The 14,213-nt window shown below is 37.3% G+C and overlaps 1 protein-coding gene across 5 annotated transcripts in view; it reads right to left on the minus strand.

The window, feature by feature from the left end:
* Nucleotides 1-14,213, minus strand: part of COBLL1 (cordon-bleu WH2 repeat protein like 1) — a 76,651-nt gene that overhangs the window by 23,919 nt on the left and 38,519 nt on the right. For 3 of the 5 annotated variants that reach the window (XM_040069554.1, XM_040069558.1, XM_040069556.2), the window contains exons 2-7: nt 10,387-10,566; nt 6,499-6,700; nt 5,387-5,615; nt 3,677-3,715; nt 2,720-2,814; nt 2,355-2,594 (exon numbers count right to left, since the gene is read on the minus strand). In XM_040069554.1, coding sequence (XP_039925488.1) covers nt 2,355-2,594; nt 2,720-2,814; nt 3,677-3,715; nt 5,387-5,615; nt 6,499-6,700; nt 10,387-10,566 — 985 coding nt within the window. The remainder of the gene's footprint in view (nt 1-2,354; nt 2,595-2,719; nt 2,815-3,676; nt 3,716-5,386; nt 5,616-6,498; nt 6,701-10,386; nt 10,567-14,213) is intronic. The other 2 variants (XM_040069557.2, XM_040069555.1) reach the window with 2 other exon arrangements.

Genomic DNA, 14,213 nt, shown 5'->3' on the forward strand with positions numbered 1-14,213 from the left:
AGTACACTGGATTCAAGGTGGATGGCAGGACCAGACCCCAGCCTGTCCTGGTGCCTGGATTACTTCACTCCACACAGAGAATTTCATATGCATCCTTTTTAAGTCTCATTCAGCCTGTCACTGCCTTCCTGAGTGGTGGATGGAGTCCCTGCCTCTCTGCTCACTTTGGTGCCAAATTCAAGTTTGTTGAAGGTGAATTCATTTCTATGATGTAGATTGCTTATAAAGATATTTAACAGTACTGGCCATACTTCTAACTTCTTGGGAACTCCACATTACAACCAGTCTGACTTGGAGCCATTACCCCTGACTGTTTTACCTGCAGCCACTTTTTTGTCCTATCTTATGTTTCGTCTGTCCGATTTGTATCTCACTTTTTCAACAAAAAGTTTGAGGTAGACTGTGAAAAACACCTTGCTAAAATAAAAGGTAGATGACCTAATCTTTTATCTTTGGATTTCTGCTTGCCAGTAATTTACAAATTTCTTGCTCTTCACATCTTCTGCCACTTGGACCACCAGGCTTACTTCTGCATTCCTAGGAGAACCTCTGCATGTCCAAGAAGTACCTATGTATTTCTTTCCGGGAATTGTTCTGCCCCCTTTTATTTTTCGCACTTGACTTCTTTCAGTAGCACATTTAAATAAGACTGTTTAAAAACATTAAAGTGTTTGTTTTTATGTCTATTCCTATTCCCACTTAGGAGAACAGACTACTCTTGTACTGCATTGTCTCTGAAAATGTCTCCGTAGTCTTCCAAGCAGCAAATTTATTCTCCCAAGGAAGTCTCCCACAGGATCCTTATCAGGAGTTCCCTGATCAAGTTAAACAATATGTACTATGCCAAATTCATTCTTTAGATGATAGGAAGGTAGATACCAAAACACAAAATATTTTACTTGGGTTAATAAAATTCAAAGGAAAGAGTAAATATTTGTCTTCATTTAAGACCCAAACGCTACATTTTCTGATAAATCACTGTGCAATCAAATCCCAATGAGAGAGAAGTCACCTTAAAAAAAGCATGCCAAAAGCCTCTAAGTTTTAAGTGAGTTGTTCAAAGTAGTACAAAATAGAAAATATACGCAAAAATATAACTTGATCTGGATGTCCTCTCTTCGTAAACTATTCAACTTCAGTCAGATCACTTTAGAACAGTAAGAAATGTCAGTACAAAATAATAAATCTAAGCAATTGCTTGAGTGACAGCCAAGCAGTCACACATTACTTTTAGACATAATAGGATATTAATCATTGAAAGCATGTTAATATTAATAAGCCATTTTTAAGAAATTTAATCAATTAAAAGAGAAACACGGTGAAGTAAAAAAAAAAAAAAAAATCATGATTTTCTAACTCTCCCCAAAGGTTCCTTTTACTAAAATTCAGAAAGAAACCTTTGTCTTCTTCAAATGACAAAGCTTTTCAGCAGGACACAATACACAAAGGCAGAACTTCTGTTAAACAGTGCTCTCTTGTGGTTCTGTGCATCAGTGAAAGACTAAATCATTGTATATTGATAAAGGTAGCCACAGTATGAAATTTCTTGTTGCCAAGCCTAACTCAAAATTAATCCCTCAGACTTGGATTTCATTTAGTTTTGCATTTAATTTTTCCAGCATGTCAATAACCTCATATCTAAAGACCACTTTTAGATACTGTATTCAAAGCAAAGTATGAAAAAAATTTAAAAATGTATATATAACAAAATTTTTAACCTTGATCTTTAATTGGAATGCACAATTGACAATATGTGCAATACCAGGATAGCAGTTAACGCACCAATTCTCACAAATTCTATTGGCAGAATTTCTGCATGTCATGGGATATGATAAATACTTAACCCAGATCTCATAGCTTCAATAAAATACAGCCCAATTTTTGAAATAAAAATCTTACTTTAACTTGCTGGGGACAATGTTTAGACTGCTCCCCATGTCCACTTTTTTCCTACAGTATAATGTAAAGAACAAACTACTCATTACCCCATGTAACTAAAACATTCAAAATTCACAGGAATAATTAACCAAATTACTAGTTATAATAAAGTGAGACCACATTCTCATATTTAAATATATAAAGTATTCATCCAAAAGAATAAAAAGGTGCTTACAAGACCAATTTATATAAGAAGTTGGTTTTACCTTTTCAAAATACAGCAGCTGTTTTGGTTATAAAGTTTAAAAGGAATGCATAATTCAATTCCTATAGTTGTTTTCTAGCTAAATTTTTTTTAATGCAATTACTTCACTTTTATTTTCCATTTATTTCAAGCCTCATCATATACTAACAACGGGGTTATCAGGGTTATGATGTCTGTACTTTCTAAGGGAAGGGAAACAAACGTAACTGACCTGTTCATTCCTATCAAAGCTGTTGGACTTCACGATATCAGACGTAGGTCTGACTTGGGCTCGTGCGAGCTCCTGGGGAGCGCTCTGAGAGCTCGGCATGGGCGGCAGAGGAGCTCTCCGCTTCTTCGGCATTTCAGCTGGCAGGGTGTTAGAGTCGTACTGCTTGCTGACAGTGTTAGATCTCGTCATAAATGTTGGCCTTGGCTTGCTCATCAATGGAGTTGCTGGGGCACTGGCAGCCTTGAGGTGTGGGAAATAAAAAGAAACCCAAGTTGCATATATTTTCTGGAAAATAATCAACAGTGTTGATTGCTCAATCTGAATATGTTTCTAGAAGTTTTCTTCATAGAAAGTTAACACCTTACTTGTTCTCTTTTCTTCTTGTTTCGTTGAAAAAAGCTGAAAAATCCTTTGTTTTCTTTCTCCTTCAGAACATCTATGTTTTCAGATTGGTAGGAGCCTAAAATAGAAAACAATAGTTCTAGATGTTATTTTGTGCAGAGATTATTTCTCCTGCATTCTTACTATTTCACCATGTCATAAACCTCCTGCAATGATACACAAAACACACCATAAATCACCTATGTTAATGATTTTTCTAGGTGCTGCAAAATGAACAGTTTGCCTATCATCCCTGTTCCTCCTCTCCATCTCAGAACTCACGGCAGATGAGTTTCAGCTGCTCTAAATACCAGCACTTAATCCAGCCCACCCCACTTGTCATATGCTATGGTTCATATCACAAAGGTAAAAAGGGAGAAAGAGCATCGGACTTTTTAGATCTCCATTCATACTGGCTTAAATTTATGGCAGAGTGTGAAGTGGGACAAGCCAGGCCCCAGCCTGCACATGGTGTAACATGGAGAAAGATCACCCAAACACTCAATCAGTGCACACATAACTGCGTGGCACTCATAGTAACGGCACTCAAATCTATTCTCGTTATCTTGCAGGATTTATCTCCCTTAAATTGCTTTATTTATGCAGAGGATTTGTAAATCTCATTACTGACTTTTTTTTTTTTAATTTTACTAGAATGAACTCTCTCAAAGAAATCCTCCCGTTGAATGCACGTGTAATGAGCAACAGAAATCAGCAAGTCTGGTAAAAGTATCAATATAAACATGACCCTAAATTGAATAAATTGATCTAGGATAAAACCACATTAAAATGCTTTCTATATAGCTGTGTATATCCAATTCTGCATTATCATTTTCAATCTGCATTTAAGATAGGACAGAGATATTACTCATGCCACAGTTAAGCCAGGTGCTAGTGTCCCGTAAGTGCTAAGTCTCACGGCCTATTTCAGTAAATCATACCTTGAAAAGATGGTAAATTTAAATCAACAGGTGATGCGGCTACAGAAAGACAAAAAGAAAGGCAGACAATGTGAATATGAATCAAGGACATAGTGACAACAGACAAACACAGAAAGCCAAGCTGGATCTTCAACATTAGGGAAAAGTTAACTGGGTATTTTGCAGAAGTAAAAGGATGTGCATCTTTACAGCCTAATACTTAAATCATTAAAGAAGCTGAGCTGGAACACATGCAACACAGACTGCAACTGTGTACATAAGTAGGGAGGCTCCATTTATATTTCTGAAACAAAGAGAAATATCAGTATCTAGAACAGTTTGCTCTGGTTTGGTTGGTTAGGCAGTCCAAACTTGGAAAACAAAGAAGAATGTAAAAATAAAATATAATATTAATAAAATAAAAATTGGATTTAAATTTAAATTCTATTAGGTAAAAGATAGACCTCACCATTTACTTTCAAAAAGATAATGGAAAATTCAGAGCTTTTAACCTGCCTGCAAAATTGAAGTGCTGAACTACTTCATAATAAGAGAACTGAAGAACATCTAAATTTCCTAGCAGGGCACTGCTGTACAGAAAGCATATACACCCTGGTATGCCCTCCTAAGGAGTTCTGGCTGCTGCTTCAAGTGAAACACAAAACATATTGTGCAAAAAGCAGCTTTTCCAGTCTGTAGACAAAAGCAGGAAATAACCAGACAAAAAAACCCAAATAACGCACATTTGAGCACACGTAGTCAAAGTAACACATTTAGGCAAGTTAAAATATGTTGGTTTCCAGTGTGAAAGAGAAAGATATTTCATTTTTGATTTCTCTGTGGAAAATGAAACACTGTCCAAATGTGTCATTCTGACCTTTACCAAGTAAACTGAGAGAACTCTTAAAACTGCAGCCACCAAACAGTAAGGTTCCCATATTTAGGTAGAAAGAAGGGCAAAGACAAACAAAGCTCCAATAAGTTTTAAGCAGAATTAAAATCAAGCAAATAAAACACTGGTCAGTAACAGGAGAGAATCAATCAATATTAATGCTTTCTACCTTGAAGTAAAATTTCCTGTGAGAAATGCCTGAAGTGGAACAAACCACACTGTACAAAATTTTTAATTATAGTATAGAAAACCTGTCACCAGTCCAGATGAAGTTAAAATCTGGCCTAGGAATATCAGTACAAATATTAGAAAGTTAGTACATTGTGTCCCTGTTGGACCAGAATTAAGAAGACTATTATTATTCCTTCACAATCTATAGAGTTAGCAAGCAGCACTCAGAAATATTCTTAAAGAGCATCAGAGTACTCAAATGCTTTTAAAATTTTAAATTATTTTAAAGAAAACTAATTTTCTCTAACATTTCTGTTCTTTTCAGGTCATCATGATGTTGTGTAGGAGCTAAGGGAAAAAAGGGTGTTGTTGGAGTTTGTGGAAAAGGTGTGAGGGAAGGAAAAGAAGGCTTTACGTTTAACTGAGGATTTGGACTCAGCTACCTCTGCTGGTAGTGAACACTTGGTTAGAAAATAAAACTCTTATACAGCACTTCTGAAAACAGAAGTCCACATACACACGAGTCAGTTTTAATTTTGTGGAAGACCAATTAAAAATATATATTAAATTTCTAGAAAATACTTTCATAAGTAAAAATCCCATCAACATGTATACAATTATTAAGCAATTGTCTTTTATATAACAGCAATCTATGAAAGTTATCTTACCTTGACTGACATCCATGGCATATAGCTCTCTTAGTCCGAGGTCATTAAGGGATTTTGTCATATCAAGGGGTTCTTGAGACTGGTAACTCTTCAGCAGTAGAGTGTGCGAAGGATCAAACTCACATTTGCTACAGATAATTGGTATGAGTTCTTGAAGGGGTGAATGTGGACTAACTCTTACTACTGTTTTCTGTGTCTTCTTGTAGTTTATCACTACTCTTACTGTTTGCTAAAGAGAAGAAAATTCCAATAAATACCGGCACAAATTCTGAAAGAAATGGTATTTTTACAACAGCCTCACAGTAACCACCGGAATTCCACTTATGGCCAATTTGACCAGTGCTGCAGGTTCAGAAACATTACATAAGAAACTAAGAACTATTTTTCTATTCCCTTCCACGCAAGAAAAGGACACGTGAAGCAGACTGCTTTCTCCTTCAGCAGTGCCATTTGCCTGGAGGGCTGTACTGGGCAGCGGTGGAAGTCAGGTGATGGGCCATAAGGAGTGCCTGTGAACACGTGTAGGAGGGAAGCAGAAGGGCAGCAGGAGAGCTCTCCTGGCCCTCGGTATGTGCTTTGGATAAATTAAAAGTCAGTATTCTTCCACATAGCAGAACGACAAAGGTGGAAGGAAAGATTTAGGCAACAACCAGAAATTGGTTTAGCGCTTCTTAAAGCTCCTGCTCTCTTGAGGGTATATAAAAAAAGCCAAGAGAGAACAGTATGTATTGAAGGAAAATGAACATACAGTCAGGAGGGTACATATATCACAGCATGACAGATGGTACAAGATGTTGATTTTCAGTTTGTTCAAGGCTGTACTCAGCCACACTTCATCTGCAGAATTTTTCAAAAGGCCAATGAAGCATGGGATTTCAAATAATATTGTAATATTTCCTTCTTTCAGCAGCAAAGATATTTGCTGCAACAAATTGAGATGTATTTTACCTAAGAGGAGCTTATCAAAAATGGACTAGAGCATTTCACAGAGCTTCAAGGTGAGAGGATGAAAGACAACAAGAAACACTGAAACAAGAAGATCAGCTACCAGCTCAATTTGTTGAATAGAGCAGCAATACTATTTTCTCAATATGCTTAATTTTACTTCTCACCTCTGGTATAACTGGAGCAGGTTTCTTCTTATCCATTTGTTTCGCCTTTACAATCACCTTTTCCACTTCAAGCATTCCCACTGGTGTGTTGGGTTTGAATTTAATCTGGCTATTTTCTGCTGATACCAACTCTATGGTATAACTTGATGGATTTAAATGATACTGTGCACAGAGAAAGATCAGCAAGTCCATCATGGGCTTCCTGTAAAAGACAAATGGAACTGTCACAACAGCTGACAATTAAGCAGTTTATAACAAGACGTGCTGCTAAACATTTAATTCAAGTCATCCTTTCCCTTCCAGGACTAAATAATTACTGCTAGACACCAACTTTAAATATATTTGAGCTTTAAAAAACATAATTTAAAAAAAAAAAAAGTCAACCCTCCAAAAATGAAAAAGAAAATGAAACCAGTTTGCACAAAAGTGTGACAAGTACTTGAAAAGAGTGGGAACTTCTTGTTGTGTGAAGCTTTTCCTGAGATCAGCAGGGACATGTGGATTAGTTACCTCATTTCACATTTAGTGGGAGCTTTGACAGTGGTGATAAATACTCTGTTCTTCATTAAGAACAGTTCTTTTGCAAAGCTTGGTGTTTTTATACCCATTTTGAGTGACATGGGAGTTGCATTATTTTCAGAAAGTCTGTGCACAAGACACTTGGAAGATGCAGGAGAAATGAAGTTTGAGAAAGTCACATTTCAAGCAGGTCTTGCATTAGGGATTCCAGAATTAACTAAGTGCTTAATACCAACAGCAAGAAATAAGCTAAATGACAATATAGTAGGCAAATGCCATTTCTGGAGGAGCTCTGTGTGATGTAAGATGTCCTTCCCACAGCGAAGAATGGCCAACAGTATTTGTCAGTACCTGTCCTTGTACCCTCAGTGCTTAATGAAGAACAGAGCATTAAAGCAGGCTGAGTATTTCCAGTTGCCACTGAAATACATTTAATAAAGTTGTACTATAAACAGAAATGTCATAGATGTTTAAATACACCAAAAGTAAGGAGAATGTCTTAACTCTGCATGTTATGGAACTGAATTAGGTTACAGCACTATCAGATCGTTCAGCAATAATTTTTTTTGAGTTGGGTAACAACAATTTCATTGTGGCACCCTCTGCATCTTTCAGCTACAACTATGAACAAGGAAATCCCTCACCTCCTCTGTCTCACAGGGATATTATGAAAATGAAAGCCTGTGAAGCAATCAAATGGTATGTTGAAAAAAATGCTGAAGTGTCTCTGAGAAAATTAATACAGGGTTTGGCCGGTATGGCTTTATCACAAATCTTAAATTCTAGATGTAATCTCAGAGGCAAGTATTCTGGTAGCACAGCCAAATGTGGAAATAGCTTCTACAAAGAACCATCAGATTAAGCAGAATTCTAGATAACAAAGATCATGAATATATTTATTAAGCAGATAGTTAAAGCAGACTTTTCATATGATACGGTTCTGTAAAAATAATTAAAAATGACTCAGTGTTAGAAGTTATTATGAACACTGAATTTTCCCCTTTAATTTGCTGTCCATTCATAGACTATCATTCCCATTTCCCTTCATCTTAAAAGGACAAATGTTCCATAAGCAATCTGTCTTCTGATTTCTAGCAGCAGGGCTGGACTCTCTGGTGCACGTGCTGCAGTTCCAGAAGACGATAACTGTTTGAAAGCTGACAGATATTTCTTTTCCAGAGGAAAGCGTCTGCCTGCTTGAGTGGCAGAACACTTGCCTCAGGAGACAAAGGCAGAAGGAACAATAAAACAAAAAAACATACAGAAATGGTACTCCAGTGTGTGAAAAAGCAGTTATCAGATGGTCTGTAGAGGTACAGGAGAATATAATATACTCCCATGCTCTCATCTAGATGATATAAAACAGCCTGAGGAATACCATGCCAAATGCAGGATTCTGCTCTTCCCTCTTCCCATTGCTAAAGCATAAAGTTTATTTCAATGTATCTCCTGTATATAGCACAACCTGCTTCAGTTACAAGACAGAAAGAGGGAACACTTCATTTCTGGTACTTCTAACCCCTAATGAAACAAGTACATCCATCCCACCGTAAGAAGAAAAGGGCTGCAAACGCCAATCTCGTCATTCCCCCATCTGACTGGGGGCAGAGCAGGGCAGGGCCAGGGAGGAGGGAGCCAGAGGAGGCTGCAGACAGCTTCTGGAGTGACCTTTCTAGTTCCCCATGTATCCAGTAAGTTACTGGTTACCTTTTTCCTGGCGAATTTTTATACAGTGACTGTCCATAAAAGCTGTCCTTCAGTCATTGGAGAGGAGTAATAATACCAATGACGACCAGGGCAAGAATTGACAAGCAAGGACCCCAGAAAGCCATCCTACAGAAATGCACCACAGTGACAGGGGCACACCCTCACATTAGCCAGACTCACAGTGACTGATAAGTGAGAAACAGCTGCTCACAAGCAACAGGTACGTGCAAATTAGTACATGAGAACAGTGATTCAGTGCAAATTTGCTTTCCAGTGGTACTTCCTCCTCCACTGGAGGCAAGAAATCTTCAACAACTGCTTTAGAAAGATATTTCTGGAGTAATAAAACAAAACAAAACAAAACAAAACAAAACAAAACAAGCTTTTCTTGTAACCATGTCCTCCAAAACTTGTAAAACTCTTTTTTTCCTGAAGCCTTCAAGGATTATAGGTAGAAGAATACATATATCACAGTACACTTAACAGCTTCCATAATTAGTATTTAGCAAAGCACCAAGAAGAGGCCATCAGCTACCTCATCATCTGCTTGTCTTCCTTTATTTAACTTCAGTAAAATATTTATTTGCAACTTAACTTCATCAGATTACTCTAGGTTTTCTGGAAAGTGTAGATGTATTTACATACTCCAACTTCTACATACTTAGGATTTTTATCTCACTAACACCTCGCTTTGTGCTATATAGCTCTTGCTACCCACTATGGCAAAGCAGGGAGCAAACCAACCCAACTTAATCTGAAAAAGAGAAGTTTCTTCTAGTGGACTATGGAATTTGAGCACACAGCTGTTAAAACTCACCATGCTGCTTTTTTAACTGAGATTTAAAAGATTTTCTCTCCTTGGGACCTTCAGAGCTGCTCACCCCCAATTATAAATGAGGAAAGAAGCAAAGTAACAACTTCTCTGTTTATGTCATTTCTAGAGGGATTATGCCCATTCATTCACAATATATGTCTATAAAAACAGAGCAAAGCTAGAACAAATGACAGCTTGAAATATATTTCACAATGGACTGCAGGTCCTGCACATCTCCCCTCATTCTGAGATGAGCCTAGCAGTGCTAATACTGGTTCTTATTTGCAAGACAGTCACTTATTAAATCAATCACATACAATATCTCGATCGAAAAATCCTGTAACTGTGGGATAATAAAACTGATTGGGAAACGAGTGCAATTCCTGATAAGCCTGTAAGGCCTGTCCTGAACACTGAGTAATTATACACAATGTAATCTGACCAAGTGAAAATAGATACAACATTCCTTTCTGGCATTTTGTTTCTGAGCAGAGCACGAGAGAGGGCCCATGGTACTCATCAGTGTGGACAAAGGGAGCAAAAAGAACAAGAAGCTCCTGACGGTGTACACGTGGAGCCTCATGTCAACCTCCTTTCAGGGAGCTGCAGGGAGCAGTAAGGTCCCTCCTGAGCCTTTTCTCCAGGCTACACAGCCCCAGCTCCCTCGGTAACCCCAGCCTTCCTAAGGCTTGGGATCTTGGCACTTCACTGCTCCTCTTTGGACACATTTTATGTTCCGGCTTACACAACTCATGCATTTTACCAAAAGATCATAATCTGGATGAAGATTGAAGTAAACTTGAGCAAAAAAGTAAAATTAAACAAAAATATCATTCTGTGTAACATACCTCCCATTAACTGTAGTGTACTTGATCACATCTCCTGGCAGGACCACTGATAATTCAATATCTTTATCGATTACATTCTCTTTCTGTTCCATGATGAGATTGGTTAGGTCTGTGTTATCAAATGGAGAAGTAGCAATGGATTTTGTTTCAGATGGAGGAGGTGGTGCTTTAGATTTTCTTCTGAAATAAATCGATAAAAATTAAAAATCAAATATGCCTTTATACATATGATTCCACACTGGCATACTAACAAGTCTCAAAACAGAAATGAATGACACTTTATACTTTTCTGAAGTAATACGTGCAACAAAGGGATAAGAGAATACCTTAAACACACAATCAGTGGTGACAGAAGACAAAACAGGCTAAGGTATCCATCACAAAAAAAACCCAAAAAGAACACCCAAATAAACATCAAGCCAAAAAGAGTTCTTTAATGTACCCTAAAAGAGTAAATTAGTTAGTTGTTCTTTTCTCCCTTGGGTTATGCAAAGATCCTATTTGTGCACTCTCCAAAGAGATTTACTGGATTAGTATAAACAGAAATATTGTACTATGAAGTATGAAGCCAATTGTACTACCAGTGTGACAGATACTGGAGCAAATAGTAACACTTTTTCTCTCCAAATTTTTGTTTTGGTAATTAAAATTATTCAAAGAAATCCTAGCAGCTCTACATTACATAACTTCTCTACAATAATAAAATAACAGTATAACCAATTCTACTGTGCTGTAATATTTCCTGACATTTCACTCACAAAATGCTTTCATATATTCCCCGCACCTATGCTGATCTATTTCAATTTTCTTGATACCCTGTCCCATGCCAGTGACCAGTTTACTCTTGAATATAAGGACTGATCACTAAATAAGTTGCACTTATTTTGCGAAAAAAAATTCTAAACCAGCATAAACCCCTCTATATCTCTTAATATATGTATGCTACAGTAAATTCTGAATGTAGGACTCTAATGACCTACAACATATCTAGTCCAATATCTCTATTTAAATAACTCTCCATAATCAACCAATATATTCAGAAGAAAAAGATATTATTAAGAATTTTATCATTAGAAACAAAACCAAAACACAGTCAAGATGCATGACCTCCTGAGAGCTTTTGAATTTCTTATAAACATTCTTGAATGGAGCCACATTACCAGAAAGTTAAAAAACATTTCAACATAATGCACAAAGGTTCCAAAAATATGCTCGTCATTTAGATGGAGCTGTATCAAAGTTTGTTTACTTTAAACCTAAGGAAAGAAATTAACCCCTATAGTCGTTCTACAGAATTAAAACAAACAAAAAAGCCTAGCATACAACTAGAAACACACACCTTTCTTGAGAAAACAAAGTTTAAATCACTCACAATGAAGAACAAGCAAGTTCCAGAGCAGCATTGCAAAAAACAACTGTAACGAGGCTTCACATGACTGATCTGTTGCTGAAAGTGCTTAGAGTTTTGAACTTCAGAACTCTGTGCTGAATAATTAACTATTCACAGCCCCTCCAAGCTAATTAGGAGTACTCACAGGCCCCCAAAAACACTGAATGAGGATCCACATTTAAAATTTGTACCTCCTCTTTCAATGTTTTAAATTAGTTTGGTGTGCTCTATATGCAATTCATGATGTGCAACATGAGCTGAAAATCTGACTTTGGTCTCTACTGCAGCTTGCCTGGGTTGCTTCAGGGTTACATGAACATTGCAAAATGTATAAACCAAACTTCTTTGTATTCCTCCCCAGTTTCTTTGGGGTTTTCTTGCAAGATTTTTAGCATTCATATAACTGCCAAATATAAATTATTAGCTAGTACAGAGCATCAATACAACTATTAGAAATAAATAAAATCCCCAAACCATAAAAACTTATCCTATGACATTAACACCAAAAACCCCGAAGTGAATTACTACTGCTTGTCCTCCCTTCTTTACTCTTTCTTACGTCTTTAACTTCAAATGACTGTTAAAAGCCATTTATCACAGAATTTTATATTTGAAGAAGGGTCACAGAAAGATTTCTTTTCAAACGCAAGTGGACTATTTTCCATTAAGCAGACAAATGCAATTTTATCACTAGAACTCTACTATCACCAGAGTGCTTAATGACACACAGCAATAAATGTCGTTTATTCATACAGTGTCTAACTGAAACTGTAGAGAGCCTCATCAAAACATGTGTGCAAGTTGAAGTTCCACGTATTTCTAAAGAACACACCCCTGGAGTCAGGCGGTCTTACAAGGTCACTGAAGCCTCGCGTTCGCCGGTGCAGAGCCATGTAGCCCACCCCTCTCTAGAAAATCAGAATGTGCTTTATATGTTTAGCTAGGCTTACCTGTCCCACCCCACACAAAAGAGCAAAAATCCCAAGTGTACTTTCTCAGAAGTCATGCCAAGTCTTTGGCAACCTCTTACTAAACAGCAGGAATCTCCATGCTTTCATTTTCTGTTTCCAGATGCCATGGCTTTTTTCTTCAGCTCTCACTGGTTCTCTCATCTCTCCTTCTCAGCCCATAGTATTTGCACTTGGTCTCCTGGCTTTTCATTATTTCAGCTTCTGTGTCTACCATTTTAGGGGAGCAGCTGCCTGACGGACAGGCTGGGCTGCACTCCCAGCCCAGAACTGGTAGTGCACAGTAAGAACAACTCAGGTGACCATGATTACATAAAGAGGTGATGGTGGGAATCCATTGCAGAGGAAGTTTTTACCTACAAACCCTCCTCTCCCTACTCTGCAATTCATTAAGCCGATGAAAGTTATTTTCTCACCAAGGCATCCTCCAGACATCATTTTATCCTAATAACAAAAGTAACTCCAAGTCTACACCATCAATTCAAATACCTCTCCATCACAAAGAACAAGCAACAGCCTGGTTCTCTCTTGCCTCTTAACCTCTACCAGGTACTTAGCAAACCAGGAGAGCTGTTGATTTGTAATGATTTTGCTAAAAAGACAGAGAAAGATGTTAAAAATAAGACTAAGTAAATGTTTCTTCTCTGATTCTTCCTAGCCCTGGACAAGGCTGTCAGAGGGACACCCCCAAGGCTCTCACAGGGACCCACAAACACAAGGTGGTGCAGCCTGGGCAGAGTTTCTATTTCCCTTGTTACCAGAGCACCTGGAACCCACTGCTTATGCCAAGGCATCCAGCTGGTTCTTATCTAGTAGAGATTATACTGTTCCCCAGAGAAACGATTTCTATCTCTTGGAAATTTAAATTTCTGAAGTCCCACCTGCAATTCCTGCCAGTCTGTGTGACAATACAATTGCTGTATTAAAGAATACTTTCAGCCAAATGCAAATAAAAGGCTAACATTTTATTTAAGAAAAACAGGGCATCTTTAAATCAAATTCAAGACCATAAGATCAACATTTTATGTGCTTCAGATCCCACTTCAATAGAATAAAATGTCATTGCTGTATCTCAACAACTTTCCTGTTTGCAAAGAAAAAAAAAAACAGTGTCAGTGATCTGGATGCATAGGAGCCTTTTCAAAATAAAGGTCCGACACAGTAAATAAATAACACATCTATTTATTTGATTTTCAAAAAATCCTGTTAGGAAGTTACAAGTAGTATATTTTTAACTATCAAGTTAAAATACAAGCAGTATATTTTTAACTAGAGAAAGGCACTATAAAAGAATAAGAAATACTCAAATGTACAGTAACCTGGGTATTCCAGTTTTCACCAACACTCCCTTCCAAGAATCACTTCCCCCCATCCCCAAAAAAAAAAAAAGTGAAATCTACCTGCTAGATTAATTTACAATCAAAGGCTACAGCATTAAGGAATACTACTGTTTACAGCACTTCCTATTT

This window comes from Hirundo rustica, chromosome 7, assembly GCF_015227805.2.
Source record: "Hirundo rustica isolate bHirRus1 chromosome 7, bHirRus1.pri.v3, whole genome shotgun sequence".
In the NCBI taxonomy this organism is placed as follows: Eukaryota; Metazoa; Chordata; class Aves; order Passeriformes; family Hirundinidae; genus Hirundo; species Hirundo rustica.